The 23,766-nt window shown below is 41.1% G+C and overlaps 1 protein-coding gene across 1 annotated transcript in view; it reads left to right on the forward strand.

Moving 5' to 3' along the window:
* Positions 1–8,943: 8,943 nt before the first annotated feature.
* Positions 8,944–23,766, forward strand: part of LVRN (laeverin) — a 69,588-nt gene continuing 54,765 nt past the window's right edge. Inside the window, exon 1 of the mRNA XM_081513722.1 lies at positions 8,944–9,879. Within this exon, the coding sequence (XP_081369848.1) occupies positions 9,191–9,879 (689 nt within the window). The 5' untranslated portion in view covers positions 8,944–9,190. The remainder of the gene's footprint in view (positions 9,880–23,766) is intronic.

Below are 23,766 nucleotides of genomic sequence, written 5' to 3' on the forward strand. Positions count from 1 at the left end.
ATTAGGCTAGCCAGAAAACAAAACAAAGTAAAACAAAACACAGGAAGCTGTAAGAGGATTAATTCCAGAGTTCATAAAACACTGGAGGATATTCAGGTTCCAGCCAGTCAGAGTGAAGAGTCCTTGCTGAACTTCAGGGCATTTAATCAGAAACCCCAGAAAGGACACCTTGATTTTAGAGCTGAACTAACCCTAGAAGAAAAGGCTATTTGAGACCTGGCCCACCTAAGCCTAAAAACAAGCCTCAGATGTTCCAGCTGACTTGACAAGTAAGTTATCTGTCTGTCAGAACAAAGTCACAGCTCTGTGTTAAGTCTGCATCCTCCGGGAGCAGACAACAAATGCCAAGATGAGATGAAATGTGCCAGGGTTTTATTAGGGGAAGAAAATAGGAGGGGAGTTGGGGGAAAAATGGGAGAGTCATCAGACCTCAACATAAATTTGACCTTGAGTGAAGGAGAGAGGGAAAGAAAGTTGGGTACACGTTTCCTGGACTGCCCTGTGGTTGGCGGAAGGGTTGACAAAGCTGTTGGGAGTCCCAGAGCCACCCTCTAAGCCCAGGCCCAAGTCGCTTTGCTTAAAAGCTGTCCCCAAAGGAGGTTGTGCCTCCCGCTGCGGGCTCTCCTCACTGGGTTAGACACACAGCTCTGACCGCAGCCTCTGGGCCCTGGGACACCACTTAATGACTGATGGGATGCTCCCAGGATATGGGAATTATAAGAAAAAATTCCTGATCTTATTTTGATACTGTCAGTCCATGGGAAAGCTTCTCAGTGAGGTAGAAGTACAAACAGGAAAGGAAGTGAAATTTTCCAGCTCCTACCTGCTGTTCAGCTCTTTACCTGAACTCAGAACTTCCCCCGTTTTCCTTTTGTGCGGTGATTTACACAAATGCTGAGCTTCACTTGATGCCAATAAGGGGCTTGTGGCCCCTGAGCAGGCTGAGCGAGATGCCAGTTATAGGGCAGTGCTCAGGGAAACCCCCACCTCCTCAAAGCATAGGAAATGGAGTTGTCCTTTTAGAGGGAACCCTGGAAAATTGAAGGTGCTCTTGGCAGGTCCGAGGTCCATTTTCAGGCGAACTTCATTGCTTTCCTATGGCTCATAAACAGTGTGACAAACAATAACTACCCTGAGAGAGCTTTCTGTGCGTCCGTAAGTATTAATGTTCGGCAACGCACAACATTCTCCCTGAGGTTTAGCTTTGTGGTAGCTTCCTTCTTATCTTATTTAATTTTGAGGCAAGAATGACTATACTAAACTTTTTTTTTCAAGAATGGAAAAGACTAGTAATTGTCTTCCTACGTCCATTCTTTCTTCCTTTTAGTACTAGAAATCACCACATAGCATGTTAGAAACAAATCTAGTTTTCCTTAGAGCCAGATATGGCCACATGACTTCCTTACCATTGGAATATGGACAAAAAATACACGTGCAACACATCTGTATCATTTTCCTAAATAGAAACACTTGCCCTCCACTTTCTGCCTTTTCCTTGGTCAGGGCCAGGGTGCAGTTGTGGAGCTGGTGAGGTCATGTGAGTAAGTGGACAAAGACCACCCCCTCGGGATGGATGATGTCATGGGAGAGAACCACCTGCCCACCTAGGATCCTCCACTTACTGGGCTATCATGTGAAGAAATAAGTCTCTGCCTTGCTGCAGCCACTGCGTTTTTGAATTCCTTTGTTATTAACAGTTTAGCCTAAACCTTAAGTAATGATACATCAGGGTTTTTTCGAAAGTCACATATGACAACAGACGGTTTTGTGCAAACTTGTCTGAGAAACTCTCCTGTAATCCCTAACTTCCCACCTAAATGAACAGGTGACCAAACAAAATATTTTATCGAAAAGCAGGTTTTGTATTAGTTTTATGTGCTTAAATGGATACCTGAAAACAGAAATGAACATGTATTTTAATGTGTGCTTTTTGGTATTATTTCTAAGACAGTTTTCTTATTTGTGTGTTTTTTCATTCATGTGTTTTTTTCCTCTCCTTTTTTAAAGTCACTATTTTCCATATGTATGGTTCCCATACTAGGTTGTGTGCAAGATACTACAGAGAAGAAAACACTCACATCTTTATCCTCCTCTTCTTAGTTGTTCTCAGTTATTCTACGTGAATTGTCAAAGTCAGAACGTGTATTTTCTAACTCAGGCAAGAGGGTTGGTTTACATACAGTTGATTTTCATTTTAAACACATTAGCTTAGTGCAAGTGACTAAAATATAATATCTGATATGATAGAGTAGAAGAAATAAAATGAGAACTGATAATTTGAATTCCATTGTTTATTCCACAAACATTTATTGAATATATTGTGCTGTGAGGGTACTGGACTCAATGTTTCTTTAACACTTGGGCCATAGTTTCTATGAGAAAGGCCTTTAATATTAGAAGGGAAGAGAGCTATTTGCACTTGTCTTATATAAAACTATGAATGATGGAGTTAAGGCTTCTTTAAACCAGCCCCTCAGGAGAGCTTTAGAAAGATTAAAAATAGCACTACCAAAAACTGGGAGTAACGACTACTGATAGCATTTGGAGGAGTTTCTAGTGACTACTAGTTCCTTGATGTCAGAAACAGGGCAACTCTCACTGCCTGGAAACACACAGGAAGCCCTCTGCCCTGCCCCTGCCTAAATATCCATGTGCAAAAAGAACAAAAGACTCTTACCTGAGAACATATATCAGAAGAAAAAAAAAAAAAAAACCCTCAAAATGCATCAAAGACATAAACAGAAGAGCTAAAAATATGAAACTCATTCAAGAAAACATTGGAGAAAGTCTTTATGACATTGGATTTAACAATGAGTTGAGGAAGGTATGCAGAGAATGAGTGATATGTTGCATCTGAGATGGTATTATTGCCACAGATAAAGCTTTTCAAGTGGGGATAGAGACAAGCGGCAGCAAAGCCTTTGGGCATTAGAGTTTCCTGAACTGATATGCAGAGTCAGAGAAGAAGACAGTGGGGCTGGTAGTAGGGGAGGCAGAGAGTGGAGACTTCACCTCAGCCTCATGGATCCCTGTGTTAGACCCACTCTCATCATCTATGGGTGTGTAGGATTCTTAATTTCACTATCCTCAGACAAATGACTTTCTCGGTACTCAGTTGGCAGCTTGGATACTCCCCTTGTCCAAGTCCCAACAGTGGATCAATTTTTCCTTTTGTGCATCTTTATCGTAGGGAGGAAATACTTGATAGATTCTCCAAAAACTCAAGAGAAAAATGACTTAAGATAAAAATAAAGAGAAAGAGCATAATAGATAAGAAAAAAATGACAGAGATTCAACGCAAGGATTATGGATGTATCTGATGAAGGAAAAAAAATGAAACAGAAGAAGCAATAATTAAAAACAGAAGTCTATAAAACTTTATGAAAGTCAAAAAAACTGATTACAAATCTCAAAAGATGTTACGCTTAACATTCTAAAGTTAGAGCAATTCAATTTTAATTTATACCAACTTAATTTCAAAAGCATACAAAGATTCCCTTTCTATACAACTTGATTCTCTTCCCTCCATCTTTCTGTTATTGATGTCACATCTTTATACACTGTGTGGCCATAATCACATAGGAAATAAAAAGTGGAGTTACGAGCCAAAATTACAATAATACCAGCTTTTGTAATTGCCCTTGTATTCACTTTTTTGAGAGATCTTTATTTCTTCAAATGGCTTTGAGTTACTGTCTGGTGTTCTTTCATCTTAACTTGGGCTCCTGTTAGCATTTCTTACAGGCACATATAATGGTAGCATACTCCTTCAGCTTTTGTTTATCTGGGAATGTCTAATTTCTTCTTCAGTTTTGATGGACAGTTTCTGTTGTCTACAGTGACAGTTTTTGTTGTCTATATCCACAAAAACTAACATTTTTTTTTCAGTACTTTGAATATGTCAACATACTGCTTTCTAGTCTCCAAGATTTCTGATGAGAAGTCAGGTGAGAGTCCTATTGGAAATCCTTTGTATGTGACAAAGCACTTCTTTTTTGTAGTTTGCAGGATTCTTTGTCCTTGGCTGTTGACAGTTTGATTATAATCCATCTTAGTGTGAATTTCTTTGAGTTTATGCTATTTGGAATCTGTTGAGCGTTTTAAATTTATAGATATACATCTTGTAAAAATTTGAGGCAGTTTTTATACATTATTTCTTCAGGTCATCTCTTCGCCCCGTTCCCCCTCTTTTCTTTCTGGTACTTTCACAACCTGTATGCTGGCCTTCTTGACGGTATCCGGCAGGGCTCCCACGCCCTGGTTGTTTCTCTTCTTTTTTATTCAGACTGGATAATCTAATGTGATCTATCTTTAATTTCATTGAGTCTTTCTCCTCCCTGGTTACAAACTGTTCTTGAACTCCTCCAGTGAAGTTTTTATTTTAGTTATTGTACTTCTAACTGCAAAGTTTCTATTTGGTGTTTTTTAAAGAATTTCTACCTCATTTTTGACATTCTCTATCTGATGAGATATCATTTCCATACTTTCCTCTAGTTTTTCAAACATGGTTTCCTTTGGTTCTTTTAACATATTTAAAATAGCTAATTTTAAGTAGTTGTCTCTTAAGGCCCAAGTTTAAAAGTCCTTAGGAACATTTTCTATTGACTATTTTCACCCCTGTGTATGGATATTTTCTTATTTCTTTGGATTTCTCATAACTTTTTTGTTGGAAATATATTTTAAATAATGTGAAAACTCTGAAAAACTATTTTCTTGCTTCTTCAGGGTTTGCTGTTGTTGTTGTCATTTGTTGGCTTAAAGACTTTTCTAAACTAATTCAGTAAAGTCTGTATTCTTTGCTATAGTAGCCACTGACATCTATGTTCAGTAAGCTTTTTGGTCAGCTGATAGTTAGAGGTTTCCTTCAAAACCTAGAATCAGTGCGTTCCCCAGTTTTTGCCAAGCGGTTCTCTGTGTGTGTCGAGACATCCGTTTAATACTCAGGCAGACAGCTGGCAGTTCCGCCATAGCCTTCACATCTGCCTTGAGCAGTGCCTCAAGATTAGCCAGGTGTGAGTGTTTAGGGCCTTTTCATTCCCTGTCTGAGCATGTGTCGTGTGCATAGCTGAATATATGCATGTGGCCCCCTAGATTTTCAGGAATATGTTGGAGCTTTCAAAGCCCCCTATAGGTATTTAATTCCTGAAATTTTCTTTTAGGCTTTCTATTGAGGTTAATGTTTGCCTCAATTGTTTGCCCACCCAGGCAGTTGCAATGTTAAACAACTGCCTATTTTTATTGTCAACCACTGCCCCTGGGGAAAGGCTGTTTGCACTGAATCAGCCCTGAGTCAGGTCAATAAAGACAGCCATGACAGTACAGTCTTCCTGGGAATCACCAGATAATTCAAATAAATGACAGTTCTCTCAGAATGAGGCTTTAAAGGAATTTAACACTTTTATGCTTCATTGACGGGGCTGCCAGACTGCTGGTTTTCACCAAGATACCAGGTTGTTGATCTTTAAGTCTGCTCCAGAACTGAGGAGAGGAAAATGAGGCTAAAGCAAGTTAAAATGCCATAAAGCTCATTGACTTTTTTTTTTAACTGAAATTTGGCTGTTTTTCTTGAACAAACCCTCCCTTAATGGCTGCAAGCTTTTGGCTACTTTCTTGAGTTCTGAAATAGTTAATTCTGAACATGTTTCCAGTGTTCACATTGGTTTCATGGAGGAGACTTTCAGTGATCCTGGCTCTGCCTTCTTTCTGGATATCTGATTTTTGACTCTTGATCAATTTATGATGTGTTGATTAAGGTCTAAAATTTTCCCAGGAGACCCTTAGGGTCAGTTTCTTTACTGATAGTTTACAACTGGATTTATGGTCTGACTAACCTAGTTTGATTATTTAAAGAGCCTCCCTAAGAGTTTCTCCTTTGAGCCCTCTGTAAACAAGATTCCTTTCACAGACCTTAGTGGTTCTAGTTGGTGACATGGCATGGCCCACTTAGGCAAATAAGGGCCCTTGAGGAACTTGCATATGGGAGGTCTATCAGACTTTCAATGCTTGCCTGTCTTCTCTTTCTCTTCCTGCACCATATTTTTTTCCCTTTAAATAAAAGCTTAAATGAAAGTACTCTGTGAAAGCTGGTGAATCCTTTCAAATAACCAAACTGGGAGATATTGGCAATGGTATGCACCTACAGTATAATAGCATGCAGCTATAGAAAGGAACATGAAAGATATCTGTGGACTGATATGAAAAGACATCCAGGATATATTGTTAAATGAAAATGCAAGGTGCAGAACTGCATATTTAGTATACTATCTTTTTTATGTAGTAAAGAGGAGAAATACAAGGGTATATAATTGTATTTGCTTGATTTGCGTAAGGAAATATTGAAAGAATACAAAAAACCTATTTAAATGATTAACTATGGAAGTAATGGAAGAAAGATACAAATTTTCATATTGTTTTGATTTTTAAATTTATGACTATTCCCTTTGAAAAAATTAAAATTTCAAAGTAAATGAAGAAAAAAGGAAAATAAAAATTAAGTCATGTGGCTCAAGGGGGATAATAAAGTATTACAGAGGCCTATAATAATTACCAAGAAAAAAAGATGGAAAAATAATTGACATGCCAAACAATAAACATAAATAACGAAAGTAAACAGAGACGCAGATACAAGGGAGAAGTTTCACTTGGGTGGCATAGAAAAGGCTTGGATTATTGTTTAGCTTAGGATTTCTGAAGGGCAGCACTGACAATATTTTGGGTGGAGTATTTCTTCATTGGAGGAGACTGTCCTGTGCCTTGTAGGAAGTTTAGCAGTATCGCTGGCCTCTACCCAGTAGTACCACCCCTGAAACATTGTGACAACCAAATATGTCTCTAAACATTGCCAAATGTCCAGGGAAGGGGGACACCAAAAGCAACCCCAGTTGTGAATCACTGCTTTAGCTGATCTGATTTAGCTGATTTTCTGAGCAACTCATTAAAACTTTTTTTTTTTTAATTTTCTAGTAATTGTTTTCCTGGCAGTTGATCAGTGTCCCAAAACTGCTCTTTCATGGCAATGTCAAATATTGCATATAATAGTATTTTCCAGTCCTTTAAAAATCAACATAAGCATGACTCAACCAGTATGTTATTTTGCAACTTCTTTTGAGTGACATTAATGGTGTATCAGAACTATTTTCCCTTTAATAAGATATTTAAATTGCTCAACCACCTGACATGATTTTATCACTTTTAAGCTTTTCGTGTGGTAGCCAATCTCTGTTTCTTCAATGATATTAGAGAAGTGGAATTAAATAATTAGATCCACGTATACACTTTTCAGTAGAGTTTTTAATTTAAAAATGAGCGGAGGGACAGCTCTAATGTGAAGTAGTTCTGTTACTGACTCTTTCTTTTTCTTTCTACTCTTTCCATTTCCTTTCTTCTCTTTTCTTTTCTATCCTTTGTTTCTTAACCTTTCCTTGGAAGTCTGGAATCCATCAAACTGCTTCAAGAAATTGTCCAGGGAGTGGTAAGGCCAATAATTAATTAGCTCCATATCTGTGGCAATTCCCATCTGGCAATGACCTACACCCAGAGGGCCTCCCTAGCTCAGGAGCTCACAATTCTGACAGCCTGACTGCTGGTAGGTCCTGCCCAGGGTAAGGAAAGGAGCTTCTCCTTCCTCACCGCTTCCCAGAATCTTCTGAGAGTGGTGCACGTAATCATAATTATTTTTAAATATGATTATTCAGTCTCTGAAGAAAACAAACCCCACCTGTAATCACAGCACAACCATTGCACAAGCTTGGTGTTAAGCCCCCCGTCTTGTTCCAGAGGTCTTTTTGTTAATATGATTAATTTCAGTTCGAGGAACTGTGAAGATCACACGGCCCAAGAGAATCACTTCGCGGTACCCCGTCTCTGACCTCTGGTGAAAGGGTTTCTTCATTGGAATGGAGATACGGTTCCAAGCAGAAAAGCGAAGACTTTTATGGCTGAGAAGAAAAAAAATCCTCTTCATTCTGAAAAAAAACAAAAACACGGAAGGAGTCTAAAGATGGGGTATGTCCAGAGCAGAATCTTCACCCACCTCTCCTCCCTCTTCCCCAGCGCCTCCTGGGTCTTCCCAGTTCACCCCAGTGCGTGCACGTAGGTGGGAACCCGGCTCAGAGCACGCGGAACTCCCCCGGAAGTATCCGGTAAATAGCAAACAGATGCCCAGGACGCCACCGACCAGGGCACCGCCTGGGAAACGAGTTCCAGCCGGCTGTTTTCAAGTGGAAAGGCTAGCCGCCGGACTGTCCCGTTCCCTGTACTTGAAACCATTGGGTTTCGAAAGCAGGGCGTCCTTTGCCCCAGGCAGGGTGTGGAGAGCCAGTCCGGGCTCCAGTACTGAGAGCCCCATCCCTGGCAGTTGCAGAGCCAAGAGACGGCTTTATGCCTGGTCTTCTCCCGAACTAAAGCAGCCTTCACCTGGAGACGCAGACGCCACGCTGGTTCGTCTGTTTCTTGTCCCCTCTTCCAGCCCCACTTCCCAAGCTGGGAAAAGGCTCCGGGACACCCTTGACTTTGTTTCCAACCTCGCGCTTGTTGCCTGGACCGCGTGAGTCCCGAACGTATCCAGAAAGCTAACTTAGGGCCAAAAATTTGGTTCCGAACGTTAGTTCAGACAGAGGGACTGTCTCTTGGAGGATCATCTCAGAGTATTGCCCCCAGAGTCCCCGTCCTTAAGTCGCCATCTCGGCTCCTAGCGCAAGAATCCCCAGGTGGTGGGCGGCAGGTGTGCAGCCCGAAGCTCATCACTACTGTCAAGGAACTGAGGGTCCTCTGTAACTGTCTCTTTTGCGACAGCACTCGGTACCACACCGGGGCACCCTCACCAAATCCCATGAATCCAAATACCCCCGTCAGAGATGCCCCCATTCCAGTCTGGTCCCACCGCGCCGATTCTAAAAGCCTCTTCTGCGGTGTCTTTTGCCGCGGACTCCAAGAGGCGCGCGCGCTTATTTGCGCGCGTCCGCCTCCTCCCCCGGCCCTGGCAGGGGGCGGAGGGTGGGTGGGCAGAGGACCTGGATCCGATTAGCTGGGAGGGGAAGCTGTGGTCCCAACCACTCTCTCGTGTGTCCTCGAGGAGGGAGGGACTGCTAGAGAGGAGGGGCAGGGGTCCCATCCCTGAGCGCTCAGGCCCGGGGGTCTGAGCCGCCGCCGCCTCTGAACGCTCACGTCTCCCCCACCCTGGGCCGCGGCCATGGGACCCCCTTCCAGCTCCGGTTTCTACGTGAGCCGCGCAGTAGCCCTGCTGCTGGCGGGGCTGGCCGCCGCGCTCCTGCTGGCGCTGGCCGTGCTCGCCTCGCTGTACGGCCACTGCGCGCGCGTCCCGCCGTCGGAGCTTCAGGACCGCGCGGCTCCGGCTGCCGCGCCCTCCATCCCCGGTAAGCAGGAGCCGACCCCGCAGCCCGGCCCCACTCCGGAGCCCGACGTGGCGGCCACTCGGCGCAACTGGCGACCTCCGGGGCCCTGGGACCAGCTGCGCCTGCCGCCCTGGCTCGTGCCGCTGCACTACGAGCTGGAGCTGTGGCCCCGGCTGCGGCCAGAGGACCTCTCGGCGTCGGCGTTACGCTTCACTGGCCGCGTGAACATCACGGTGCGCTGCACCGCGGCCACCGCGCGCCTGCTGCTACACAGCCTCTTCCTTGACTGTGAGAGCGCTGAGGTGCGCGGACCCCTGTCCCCGGACGCAGGAGACGCCACCGCGGGCCGGGTATCTGTAGAGGAGGTGTGGTTCGCGGTGGATATGCAGTACCTGGTGCTGGAGCTCGGCGAAGCCCTGCAGCCCGGGAGCCTCTATGAGCTGCAGCTCAGCTTCTCCGGCCCAGTGAGCCAGGACACCAGGGAGGGCCTCTTCCTCAACCTCTACACGGACCAGGGTGAGCGCAGGTAAGGGCAGACCGGGCAGGGCCTCGTCGACCCCTCGCTCAAAGGTCCCCGCGCAGGCTGCGGGTGTAGCTGCCTCGGGGCGCATCTCTTGGCCCTTCGCAAAGATCCTCAGCCCAGCCCTCGCGACGGTTTCTTCTAGAGTCAGAGGGTGAGCGCCTCCTTACTCCCATCCCCCCAGAAACTGCTCGGAATAAAAGGCTTTGGAGACTATGGTGCCTTTTCCGGCCAGGTTTCAGCCCCCATCCCTGCACATCCAGAGTGTTCCTATCGTTGTCTGTTTTAATTTCTTGTCCTCTTCAGAGAACCCCTTTACCTCTAATTCAGGACGTTCTCTAACCCAGATTAACCTCAGGGCAACGAGTAAACTCCTTGCTACTCAAAAGTTGGGTCCGCGGACCAGCGATACGTGTGCTGTCTGGGAGCTTGTTGGAAAGGCAGACGCTTGGGCCCAACCTCGCCCGAGGGGATCCGAATATGCATTTTAACGGAGGTCTTTGGGTGATTCGCCCGCGTTAGTATTGAAGCTCGGCGCTGGAGCACACTTGCTCTTCCTCCTTAGCGTCCTTCTGCCCCTTTTCCTGCTCTGCCTCTGTTAACTGGAGGCGCCCTAACTGCTGCTCTAGCAACAGAGAGACGCACGTCCGGGCTGTTTGTGTCATCGCTTTTTCTTTTTTGCCAAGGTTCTCCCCAAACTTCAGAATCACCTTGCATTCCTGCCCTCCCACCTCTGCCCGGCCCCGCGTGTCGTTTTGCTGGTGAGCAACGGGCATCCCCTGCTCTTTGACCGGCTCTGTGCCAGCGTTCAAGAAAAGTGAAAGCAACGACAGGGGACCTCCCCTCTGAGCGTGCAAGCCCACATAATGTGCACGTGTGTTCTCTTTACACTCTTCTGCGATGGTGTCTCCCACGCGGAATGTTTCCAGCTCAAGAATTGCCTTTTGCCACGCTCTGGGACCACACCACTGACCTCAGACAAGCACCAGGGAAACTGTTTTTCTTTTTTTCCCCAAACTTATGAGCTCCTGCTTCACTCACGTACTCGCGGAGCATTTGCGGTTTACACAACTGCATGTACTTTTCCCTTTATTATTAGAGAAAATGTTCTCAGATGTTCTCTGAGGGAAAGAAACCCACTAAATTACCCCCTAAATCTTCTCCTGAACTATTTTCAAAACTTCAGGGGTTTAAAATAAGTTTAACAAGCTGGCCTAGGTGGATGTGTAATCTCTAACTTTTGTTTTTAAGGACAGCATGCTTGATTTTTCTCTTAAAAACGCATCAATGCTTGCATAGTTTTGAAAAGTTTCTCATGAGGGTCATGCGATACTGTACTTACGGGGTTCTGGAAACCTTTTGAAATGACTGAAAAAGGGGATGCTTTTTGCACACCTATCTGACAGCGTTTTCTGCAGTCAGTAAATTTTCATCAGTTCACCACTCTCGTCCTTCCTCCTGTCTTAATGAGGCTATGGCCAGGACAAACTGCCCTAGCAGACACAGGAAAGGAAAGTCCCTTTTCATTTTTCTATTGTGCTGCCAACTCTCGTGGTAACTAGAAACCGTATTTTGAGAGCATTCAAATTCAAATAAGCAGAAAATTTAATGAAGTCCTACAGATGTTCATAGACCTAGGTGGAGCTCCGGAACTGTGGCATCTGAGAGGAGCAGTTGCCTGGAAGTTGTTCTCGAGTCTCTGCCTCTGAAACCAGGAAGAAGAGAAACCTGCAGTTGCACTTTGAAGCCAAGGTCACAAAGAACCTGAACAAAATGATGACTTGTGATGGGGCAGAGTTTGGAAGCCCAACAGGCTTGAGTTTGAACTGTGACTTGAGCTAGTCTCTTCACCTCTCTGAGTTGCCTCATTCATGGAATAGATGTAATAAATGTCAACCTTTAGAATGTTGTGAGAGTTGAATGGAAAAAGGGGTATTGTGACTGGTATATAACCTATGTAGTGGTGGCCGCTATCATTAGCTGGGGGTGTTATTATTAGGCACAGTCTCCTGTTATCTAAACATGGAACCTGCCACATTCCTGGTAGATGAAATTCTAAGACTATTTCTACATGCGAAGAAGTTGCCTACCATCTTCACATTTTCCTTGGGGTGCCTCTAATTCCAGCCGCAGTGGTTGGGACATGTTTACTTCTGCTCCTAGATGGTCTCTTATCCAGACAGGCTAATGTTTTTAAATAATTTTACTCAACTCTAAGGGAAGAGAGATGCAGCTTGGATCCCTGGGTCAGGAAAAGCCCCTGGAGGAGGGCATGGCAACCCACTCCAGTATTCTTGCTTGGAGAATCCCATGAACGGAGGAGCCTGGTAGGCTGCAGTCCATGAGGTCGCAAAGAGTCTGACACGACTGAAGCAGCTTGTGAAGTAGCAAACACACACACACACACACACACACACACACACACACACGGAAAGAGTGAAAGTCAATCCAGGAAATACAAAGAGCATCACTATTTGACACTTGTAAAGTTTAGGTAATGATTTTCTAGCTTCAGAAGTTGCTGGGGATGCCTTCTACTCATCCTCAGCTTTTCTCTGCTTGACAGGTGGCTGTGTGTTTCTGCTATAGGATCCATCTACTGGATGCCTTGGACATGTGCATCTGCCATGAGTGGAAGGTTGAGAGCGAAATCCGAACGTTAATGTCCCTCTAAGCAGTATTTCCCAAGCTTCATTTGCTGGCATGTGACTGTTTTCAGATTTTGCTGTATTCACATATCTCTGGCGGTGTATGCTCAGTCACTTCAGTCATATCTGACTCTTTGTGACCTCATGGACGGTAGCCCACCAGGCTCCCTGGTCTATGAGATTTCCCAAGCAAGAATACTGGAGTGGGTTTGCCATGCCCTCCTCCAGGCGATCTTCCCCACCCAGGGATCCAACCTGCATCTCCTGCTGCATTGCAGGCAGATTCATTACTCCTGAGCCACCAGGGAAGCCCATCTCTGGCCATATTATTTGCTTAAAAAGTTTCTTGATTTAAGCATAAATGTTAAATAGATTTATTGAAGCCACTCTGTATCATTATTATAGATGGAAAACCACTTGAAATTTGTAGAAAGGAATGGCACAAATACAACAAAATAAAACATTGTTAATATGTTCAACCTATTATTATTGCCTGCTGAAGGATCTGAAGGCTTTGAATAGGAAGACTGTTGTCTCTTTGTTAAAAAGGGAAATTAGAATTAGTTGTTCAAGATAAATAACACCATGCCAATGCTTTCTCTTGACCTAATCAGAATGATTCGTAAAACTGAAAAAGGACTTACTTTATCATGTGTGAGCCTGATCTGTGTAATAGTGTGTCTGAGGGTTACCAAAAATCTTTCTCCATCTCAGTTCAGTTCAGTTCAGTCACTCAGTCATGTCTGACTCTTTGCAACCCCATGAATTGCAGCACGCCAGGCCTCCCTGTCCATCACCAACTCCTGGAGTCCACCCAAACCCATGTCCATTGAGTCGGTGATGCCATCCAGCCATCTCATCCTCTGTCATCCCCTTCTCCTCCTGCCCCCAATCCTTCCCAGCATTAGGGTCTTTTCCAATGAGTCAACTCTTCACATGAGGTGGCCAAAGTATTGGAGTTTCAGCTTCAACATCAGTCCTTCCAATGAACACCCAGGACCAATCTCCTTTAGGATGGACTGGTTGGATCTTCTTGCAGTCCAAGAGACTCTCAAGAGTCTTCTCCAACACCACACTTCAAAAGCATCAATTCTTCGGCGCTCAGCTTTTTTCACCGTCCAGCTCTCACATCCATACATGACTACTGGAAAAACCATAGCCTTGACTAGATGGACCTTTGTTGGCAAAGTAATGTCTCTGCTTTTAAATATGCTATCTAGGTTGGTCATAACTTTCCTTGCAAGGAGCAAGCGTCTTTTAATTTCATGGCTGCAATCACAATCTGCAGTGATTTTGGAGCCCCCCAAAATAAAGTCTGCCACTGTTTCCACTGTTTCCCCATCTATTTCCCATGAAATGGTGGGACCAGATGCCATGATCTTAGTTTTCTGAATGTTGAGCTTTAAGCCAACTTTTTCACTCTCCTCTTTCACTTTCATGAAGAGGCTCTTTAATTCTTTGCTTTCTGCCATAAGAGTGGTGTCATCTGCATATCTGAGGTTATTGATATTTCTCCTGGTAATCTTGATTCCAGCTTGTGCTTCCTCCAGCTCAGCGTTTCTCATGATATACTCGGCATGTAAGTTAAATAAGCATCTATACTTTCTCCATCTATACCTTGGGAAATCTTGCATTGCAGTGTGGTTCACACTTCAAGGTGCATCAGGAGCACCAGAGGAGCTTGTTAAACATGCAGATTCCAGGGGTACACCCTCAAAAATTCCAGACCAGTACAATGATGTTCATAGCAACTGTCTTCACAGTAGCTATAAGGTAGAAGGAACCCAAGTATCAATTTATGGATGAAGGGAAGAAACAAAATATGGTATATACTTACAGTGAAATAGTTTTCAACCTTAAAAGGAAGGAAATTCTGACATATGCTACTACACAGATGAATCCTGAGGACATTATATAAGGGACCTGGAACAGTCAGATTTATAGAATCATAAAGTAGAATGGTAGTTGCTAGGGGCTGGTGGCGTGGAGGGTTTTTGTTGGATGAGTACAGAATTTTAGTTTTGCAAGATGAGAATTCTGGAGACTGGTTGTACAACAATGTGAATGTACTTAACACCACTCAATGTTATACTTTAAAATGGTTAAGATGGTGAATTTTATGTTATGTGTATTTTTGACCATTTAAAAATTTCAAAAGCAAAACATTTCTAGAGCAGTGAGTTTTGAGTGAGGGTTTGGAAATTTGTATTTTTTAACAATTGCTACAGATAATCATCTTTTCATGCTTATTTGCCATCTTTATATCATTTCAGTGAGATGGCTCTTCATGTCTTTTGCCCATTTTCTAATTGAACTGTTTTGTTTCTTTACTGTTGAGTTCTGCTATTTCTTTATATATTCTACATCTGAGTCCCATGTGAGATATATGGCTTACAAATATCATTCTCCTAGTCTGTAGCTTGTCTCTTAATCTTCTTAGTAAGGTCTTTCAGAGAGCAAAAAGTTTTAATTTTAAAGAAGTCCAGTTTATCAAAAATGTTTAATAGAATATGCTTTTGGTGTCATGTCTAAGAATTCTTTTTTTAAGAGAGAGACTGTTTTTTTTTTTTAAGAGAAGTTTTAGGTTTAGAACAGAATTTAGAGGGAATTATAGAGAGTCTTCCAGAGAAGGCAATGGCACCCCACTCCAGTACTCTTGCCTGGAAAATCCTGTGGACAGAGGAGCCTGGTAGGCTGCAGTCCATGGGGTCTATAAGAGTTGGACACGACTGAGCGACTTCACTTTCACTTTTCCCTTTCATGCATTGGAGAAGGAACTGGCAACCCACTCCAGTATTCTTGCCTGGAGAATCCCAGGGACGGTGGAGCCTGGTGGGCTGCCGTGTATGGGGTTGCACAGAGTCGGGCACGACTGAAGCGACTTAGCAGCAGCAGCAGCATCGAGAGTCTTCATCTGTCTCCTGCCCCAATGCATTCATAGCCTATCCCCACGATCAGGCACTCATTAGAGTGACACTTGTTTAAAACTAAGGATGGATCTATAGAAATACATAGTTTACCTTAGGGTTCACTTTTGGTGATGTACATTCTATATGTTTGATCTGATATATGACATATCCATCATTATGGTATCATACAGAGTATTTTCACTGCTCTAAAAATCCTGTTCTCTGCCTATTCATCTTCCCACCATCCACTCTGCCCAGCAACCACAGATATTTTCATGCCTTCATAGTTTTACCTTTTCCATATGTCACATAGTTGGAATCATACAGTATATCAGCTTTTCAGCATGGCTTCTTTCACTTAGCAATATGCATTTAAGGTTCCTCCATGTCTTTTTAAGCCACAGTAGCTCATTTCTTTTTAGTGCTGAGTAATATTCTTTTGTCTTTATGTACCACAGTTTATTTATCCATTGACTTACAGAAGGACATCTTGTCGGCTTCCAAGTTTGGCAATCACAAAAAAAGCTCTTATAAATTCTATGGCCAGGTTTTTGTATAGACATACATTCTCAACTCCTTTAAGTAAATACCAAGACGCATAGTTGTTGGGTCATTTGGTAAGCATGTGTTTAATTTTGTAAGACACTGCCAAACTGTCTTCCAGAGTGGAGATACCATTCTATATTCCCAACAGCAATGAATGAGAGTTTCTTTTGCCCCATATTCTTGTCAGCATTTGATGTGCCAGTGTTCTGGATTTTGGCCTATATTCTAATAAGTATCTCATTGTTTTCATTTACATTTCCCTGATGACATATGAGATAAAGCATCCTTTCATATGCTTCTCTGAATAGTTTCTTTGGTGAGTTATCTGTTGAAGTCTTTGGCCCATTTTTAATTGAGTTTTTTGTTTCCTTTCTAAAATTTATTTTATTCAAGCATAGTTTATTTACAATGTGTATTAATTTCTGCAGTACAGCAAAGTGATTCAGTTACACATACACAGAATGGAGTTGTTTTCTTTCTTTTCCTTGGGTGTGGGAGGGACTGCGCTGAGAAGCTTACAGGATCTTAGTTCCCCAACCAGGAATTGAAACGAGGCCAAGTCAGTGCAAGCAGTGAGTCCTAACCATTGGACCACCAGGGAATTCCCCCTTGTTTTATTATTGTTGAATTTTCAAGAGTTCTTTGTATATTTTGGATAACAGTCCTTTATCAGATGTGTCTTTTGCAAATATTTTCTGCCAGTCTGTCGCTTACCCTCTTATTCTCTTTATACTGTCTTTCACAGAATAGAACTTTTTTACTTTTAGTGAAGTCCAGCTTATCAGGTATTTCTATTATGGATCTTGTATTTGGTGTAGTATCTTAAAAGTCATCACCCTACCCAGGATCATTTAGATTTTCTTCTGTGTTATCTTCTAGGAGTTTTATAATTTTACATTTTACATCTAGATCTATGAGCATTCTGAGTCAGTTTTTATGAAGAGTGTAAGGCCTGAGTCTAGATTCTCTTTTTTTGAGTGTGGTTGTCTAGTAAAAGGTTTTCTTTGCTCCGTGGTTTTGTCTTTGCTCCTTTGCCAAAGATTAATTGACTATATTTATGTGGGTCTATTTCTGGGCTCTCTATTTTAGAAAGCCCAGAAATATTTAGAAATATTTCTGTTTCTACTTCTGGGCTATTTTATGCCCTTGACCTATTTGTCTGTTCTTTTGTCAGTACCACACTGTCTTGATTATTGTAGCTTTAAAGTAAGTCTTAATATCAGGTAGTATAAATTTTACAAATTTTTTTATTTTCCTTCAGTATTGTGTTGAGTATTCTGAGGTTTTGTTTGTTTGTTTGTTTTGCATCTCACTGTAAACCTTAGAATCAGTTTGTTCTTAACTTGCTAGGATTTGAATGGGGATTGCATTGAATCTATAGATCAAGTTGGGAAGAACTGATACGCTGATAATATTGTCCTCAAATCTGTGAATATGAATTTGTTTAATTTGTTTAGTTCTTTTTAAAATTTCACACATCAGAGTTTTCCATTTTTTATCTACCTAGATCTTGTACATATTTTGTTAGATTTATACCTAAGTATTTCATTTTTAGGGGCAGTAGTGTAAATAGTTGGGCCTCCCTGGTGACTCACTCAGTAAGGAATCTGCCTGCAATGCAGGAGACCCAGGTTCAGTCCCTGGGTCAGAAAGGTCCCTTGGAGAAGGGAATGGCTATTCACTCCAGTATTCTTGCTTGGAAAATTCCGTGGTAGAGGAGCCTGGCAGGCTACAGTTCAGTATCCTTGCCTGGAGAATTTCATGGACAGAGGAGCCTGGTGGGCTACAGTCCATAGGGACCGAATGACTTGACACTTTCACTTTTTCAATGTAAATGGTATTATGTTTTTAATTTCACATTCCATTTTTTCATTGTTGGTATATAGGAAATAAATTGACTTTTGTGTATTAACCTTGTATCCTGCAAATTTTATATAATTGCTTATTAGTTACAGGAGGTTTTTGTCAATTCTTTTGGATTTTGTAGAAAACCCAGATTATGATGTAACCTGCAAATAAGGGTGTTTTCTTCCTTCCTTCCCTTTTATGTCCTTTCCTTGACTCATTGCATTTGTAATGATCTCCTGTACAGTGTTGAAAAGTGGCAAGAGGAGACATCCTTGTCTTGTCCCTGATCTTAGTGGAAAGCTTCAAATTCTCACCATTAATTGTGCTGTTAGCTGTAGATTTTAGGACTGAGTAACTAACACTTTCACTTTATCAAGATTAGGCAGTCCCCCTCTATTCCTACTTTACTGAGAAATTTAGTCATAAATGGGTGTTGGAGTTCAGCAAATGCTTTCTTTGCCTCTATAAAGTGGTAATCATGTGATTTTTCTGTCTGTTGATGTGATGAATTATATCAATAGATTTTTTTAATGTTAAAGCAGTCTTGCATACCTGGGATATATCTCACTTGATTGTGGAGTATAATTCTTTTTATGACTTGCTGGATTTGGTTTGCTAATATTTTGTTGCATCTGTGTTCAGGAGAGCCGTTGGCCTGTAGTTTTCTTTTCTTATAATATTTTGTTCTAATTTTGGTGTTAGGGAAATGCTGGCCTCATAGAATGAGCTAAGAAGTATTCCTTCTGTTTCTATCCTCTGAAAATGATGGTAAAAGAATTGATATTCCTTAAATGTTGGTAGAATTCACCAGTGAATCCATCTGGGCCTGGTGATTTTTGTTTTGAAAGGTTATTAATTATTGATTCAATTTCTTTAATAGATATAGGCTTTCTCAGATTGTTTCTTCTTGTATGAGTTTTGATAGATTGCTTATTTCTAGGAATTGGTCCATTTCATCTAGATTATCAAATTTATGGGCATAAATTAGTTCATTCCTTATTATCCATTTAATGTCTATAGGATCTGTAGTGATGTCTCCTCTTTCATTTCTGATATTGGTATCAATATAATGGGATAAATATATACCATAATTATTACTTTTTTCTATTTTTTGCCCTTGTTCTTTATACTTATTTTTGTCTTCCACTATTTTTCTGCTTTTCTTTACTATGCTGGATTTTCCAATCTATGAACACGAAATAACTGTTCATTTATTTAAATCTTTATTTCATCAGCATTTTATCATTTTCAGCATATAAATCTTATACCTGTTTTGTTAGAGTTTTGCCTAAGTATTTATTTTTACTTGAACAATTATAAACAGTATTGTACATTTAATTTTAGTTTTCATGTATTTGTTTCTCCTACATAGAAGTATTGAGTTTTGTGCACTTATCTTATATCAGAGGACTTGGTGATCTCACTTGAAATATCTAGGAGTGTTTTGGTTTTTTTTTAATAGATTCCTTGGGATTTTCTGTGTAGATCATCATGTCATCTGCAATATAGAGGCAGTTTTATTTCTACCATTCCAATACATATACCATTTATTTTCTATTCTTATCTTACTTTGCTGGCTGAAATTTCTAGCACTATGTTGAATAAAAGTGGAAAGAGTGGAAATTCTTTTCCTAATGTTAGGGAGAAAGTTTTTAGCCTTTACCATTAAGTATGATTTTAGGTGGAATTTTTTTGTATGTGCTCTTTATTAAGATGAAAAAGTTCCTGCTGAGTCATAGTATTTATGGGCTGCTTTTTTTTTAATCATGAATGGGTGTTGGATTTTGTCAAACATTATCATTAGCTGTCACAGGATAGAAAGTAATGGATGATGGAGCATACAGCAAAATTAGCAAAAGAGCACCTGAGGAAGATCTCAGAGCACGACCCTTCTTCTTTCCGTTATGGTGAGCATGGTTGGCAGTCAATGTGGCATCTAATTTACATACTAGAAATGGCTTAGGCCAATGGGCCCTGGATGGTGCAAGTTATCTTTGTGATTTATTTGAGACCTGAGGGGATCTAGAATTTTTTACATGGGATAAGGATATTGACTAGGGAGCTAAAGAGAGACCACCTTGCCATGGATCAAAATAACTATGCTGCAGTGAATGCTGTGGAGTGGTTGTGCGAGGTATGGTTCCAGAGGGAGTTGCAGCCAGGCTCGGAGGACTGGACTTGTGAGCAAAAGCCCAAATGAGCACCATGTTATCAATGAGAACTACTGGACCTTGACTGTTGTGAAGGAATTGTTTACAAGTCATACCAGTCAAGAGAATGCAGTTAAACCAGTATGGTAAATCCAAGAAGTCCTCTCCTTTCAAGAGATCTCCTCTTTCTCTGCTGACATTAGGGTGTAGGAGAAAGTGTCTTAGTTCTCATGTACTTAGGAAATAAAAGATACCTGGAAGGTAATTTGGAGTTTGAATGACTATCCCGGCAAACAAGACTGTTTTAAAATCAGTAACAATGAGTAACCTGTAATTGGCAAGTTTGCATTTTTTTCCTCTACCAACTTTGAGTACAGGGGTTCCAGAGTATGAAGTCATAGGACAAGATTGCTTTGCACATCTGAGTTTTGGTAAGTAAATTTTGACAATTAGTTCCCTTCATGTAAAATAAAGTTTTCCTCCAACATGAATAAGTAGAGCTTATAACATTTGGATTCATCCAAGCTTTCTAAACAGTTCTTCTCCATAAAACAATGTACCCCAAAACTATATTTCATACCAGTTTCTTCTGACCTTTGGAACCTATTGCAGAGACTACTTATGCTAAATGCCAGTTTCTCAGCTCGTGAAGCTTTACTTAGCCATCTGATAATAGGCATATTATGAAAATTGAAGTAAAAAAGCATGTTCTTTTCTTTCCTGGTAAGTATGAGTCACTCAAATGGCCTTGGACTACAGAATGGCTAACAGGTTGTGTTTGGCTGTTTTAAAGATGTAAATAGGTCTTTTCTAAAATATCTTTCTGAGGATAAAATTGGCTACAGCCGTATTGAGAATGTTAGGGGACCATGTTCCACTTTTACCTCTTGAAGATGAACTTGGCTTCCCTGAGACACTTGCTCATAATCACTAATCCCAATTAATAAATATACACCTTTGGGTCCATTTCATTAGTGTGATATTTTGTCATTGCTAGTTATGAGAATTTTTAAATATGCATCTCTTCATTTACTGTGTGCAAGATTGATGTTAGGTATAGGGTGGACATGAGAAGCATGGAATCTAACTCCATGAAAAACAGTTTAAAAACATGACAGTACAAGAGCCACCTCCTTATCGGCATAAGTAGATTGAGAGGGCTTAGAATGTGTTTAAAAAGGATAATTCAACTGAGTAAATGTAAAGATGTTAGTGGCTTTATTCAGTGATGCATAAATCAGGCAGTATCCCATCTAACAAACAGAAAAGTGCCCACAGGAGCTCTAAAAAATGAAAGACTTACTGGCAGAAGTGGGCAGGACAAAGAAGTTATACTGGCAAAGAGCTGACTGTTTACAGCAAGGTCATCTTTCTTCGGAGAAGGCAATGGCACCGCACTCCAGTACTCTTGCCTGGAAAATTCCATGGACGGAGGAGCCTGGTAGGCTACAGTCCATGGGGTTGCGAAGAGTCGGACACGACTGAACGACTTCACTTTCACTTTTCACTTTCATGCATTGGAGAAGGAAATGGCAACCCACTCCAGTGTTCTTGCCTGGAGAATCCCAGGGACAGGGGAGCCTGGTGGGCTGCCGTCTATGGGGTCGCACAGAGTAGGACACAACTGAAGTGACTTAGCAGCAGCAGCATCTTTCTTCAGGGAACAGCTAGGGTCTTTCAGACAGATAACCTCACTAGTGATAGCTAGGGTAATTCCAGGTTGAATGGTTTAAAATTCCATTCCTGGGAGAGGCTGAAACTATAATTAAGTATTCAAGTCTTGTTTTGGTAATGTGAGTGTAGGACAATGACTCCATTTTGGGCCTGTTATCTTGTTTTTAACAAATAAAATCTTTTAAGTTCACTGTGAAGAAAATGGGCTTTGTTTGAAAAAAATCTGAAGGTCAAATCTACATTAGAAATGACAACCCTTGCCTAACCTGCTCATGGCACTTGAGAGAATGTGCCCTACATGGGCCATATACCAGTGATCTTCTCTCCATATTCCCATTTCAGCTTTCTTTACTATTTACATGATAAATCTTTTTCTAAAGTTTTACTTTTAACCTATATGTGTCTTAATAATAAAAATGAATTTATTATCGAAACATAGTACTGGGTCTTTTTTTTTTTTTTAGTTCTACCGGTTTGTTGCTACCAACCCATCTCCCTCCACCCTCACTCACGCATGCTCAGTCATGTAACCCCATGGATTGCAGCCCGCCAGGCTCCTCTGTCCATGGACTTTTCCAGACAAGAATACTGGAGTGGGTTGCCATTTCCTTCTCCTGGATCTTAACGTCTGACAATCTCTGCCTTATAATTGGGGTGTTTAGACTATTTGCATTTGATGTAGTTATTGAGTTGATTGGACTTAAATCAACTATCTTGCTATTTGCTCTTTATTGTCTAAACTGTTTTTTAATTCTCTTTTTTTTTTGCATTGAGTAGTTCTTAGTATTTCATTTAATATTAACTCAGCTAATTAGTTATGTCCTTTTGTATGTGGTTGAGGTGGGAAGTAGGGAAAGAGGATTGCTCTAAGGTTTATACTATGTGTCCCGAACTTACCACAGGCTAAAGTCAAACAAAATTACTTCTCATATTATGTATGAATCTTAGAAGCATATCCTTTCATTTTACCCATCCTCTACTTTGGGCTATAGCTGCTACGCATTTTACTTTTACATAGGTTAGAAACCCCACCATATACTGTTACTGCTTTTCCTTTAAACAATTAATTGCTTTAAGACAAATTTTTACAAAAGAAAAAAATTCTTTTTATTTACTTACATATATACCATCTCCAGGGATCTTCATCCCTTTGTGTAGATTTCAGTTTCCATGTTGTATTATTTTGCTTCCACCCAGAAGACTTTAATATTTCTTCAAGTTTAGGTGTACTGGTGATAAATTTTCTTGGTTTGTGTCTGTCTGAAAATTCCTTATTTTTCCTTCATTTTTGAAAGGTATTTTTGCTCAGTATAGAATTCTAAATTGGCAGGTTTTTGTTTTTAATTTCAGCAGTTTAAGGATGTTACTTCATTGACTTATGAATTAAATAATTTCTGAAGAGAAGTCTAAAAACTTTAATTTTTGTTCCTCTGTATAAGATTTTCTCGCTGAGATAATCATATGCTTTTTCTTTTTAAATTTGTTAATATGGTAAATTACATATTTACTGACTGATTGACTTTCTAATATTAAACTAACTTTCTACTGCCATGATAAATCCCACTTGGTCTTGATATATTATCCTTTTTATGTTTTGTTGCAGTTTACTACAATTCTGCTTAGGATTTTTTATCTTTGCTCATGAGACATGTGGCCTTGTGGTTTTTTATGTTGCCTTACTTTTTTCATTGCAATGTCTTTGTCTGGTTTTGGCATCAGAGTAACACTGGCTTCAAATAATAAATTTGGAGGTATTCCTTCTTTAATTTTCTGGAAAAATTTATGTAGGGTAGGATTGGTATTATTTCTTTGTTAAACGCTTGGTTGATTTTCACCAATGAAGCCACCTAGGCCTGGAGCTTCTTTGTGGGATGGTTTTTAACTACAGATTTGTTGTTGTTCATTTACTTAGTCATGTCCAACTCTTTGGGACCCCATGGACTGCAGTGCAGCATGCCAGGCTTCCCTGTCCTTCACTATCTCCCAGAGTTTGCTCAAACTCATATCCATTGAGTCAGTGATGCTATCCAACCATCTCATCCTCTGCCGTCCCCTTCTCCTCCTGCCAGCATCTTTCCCAGCATCAGGGCCTTTTCCAATGAGTCAGTTCTTTGCATC

The sequence above is a fragment of the Giraffa tippelskirchi genome, chromosome 7, assembly GCF_054371585.1.
Source record: "Giraffa tippelskirchi isolate mGirTip1 chromosome 7, T2T-mGirTip1v1.2.pri, whole genome shotgun sequence".
NCBI classification, from domain to species: Eukaryota; Metazoa; Chordata; class Mammalia; order Artiodactyla; family Giraffidae; genus Giraffa; species Giraffa tippelskirchi.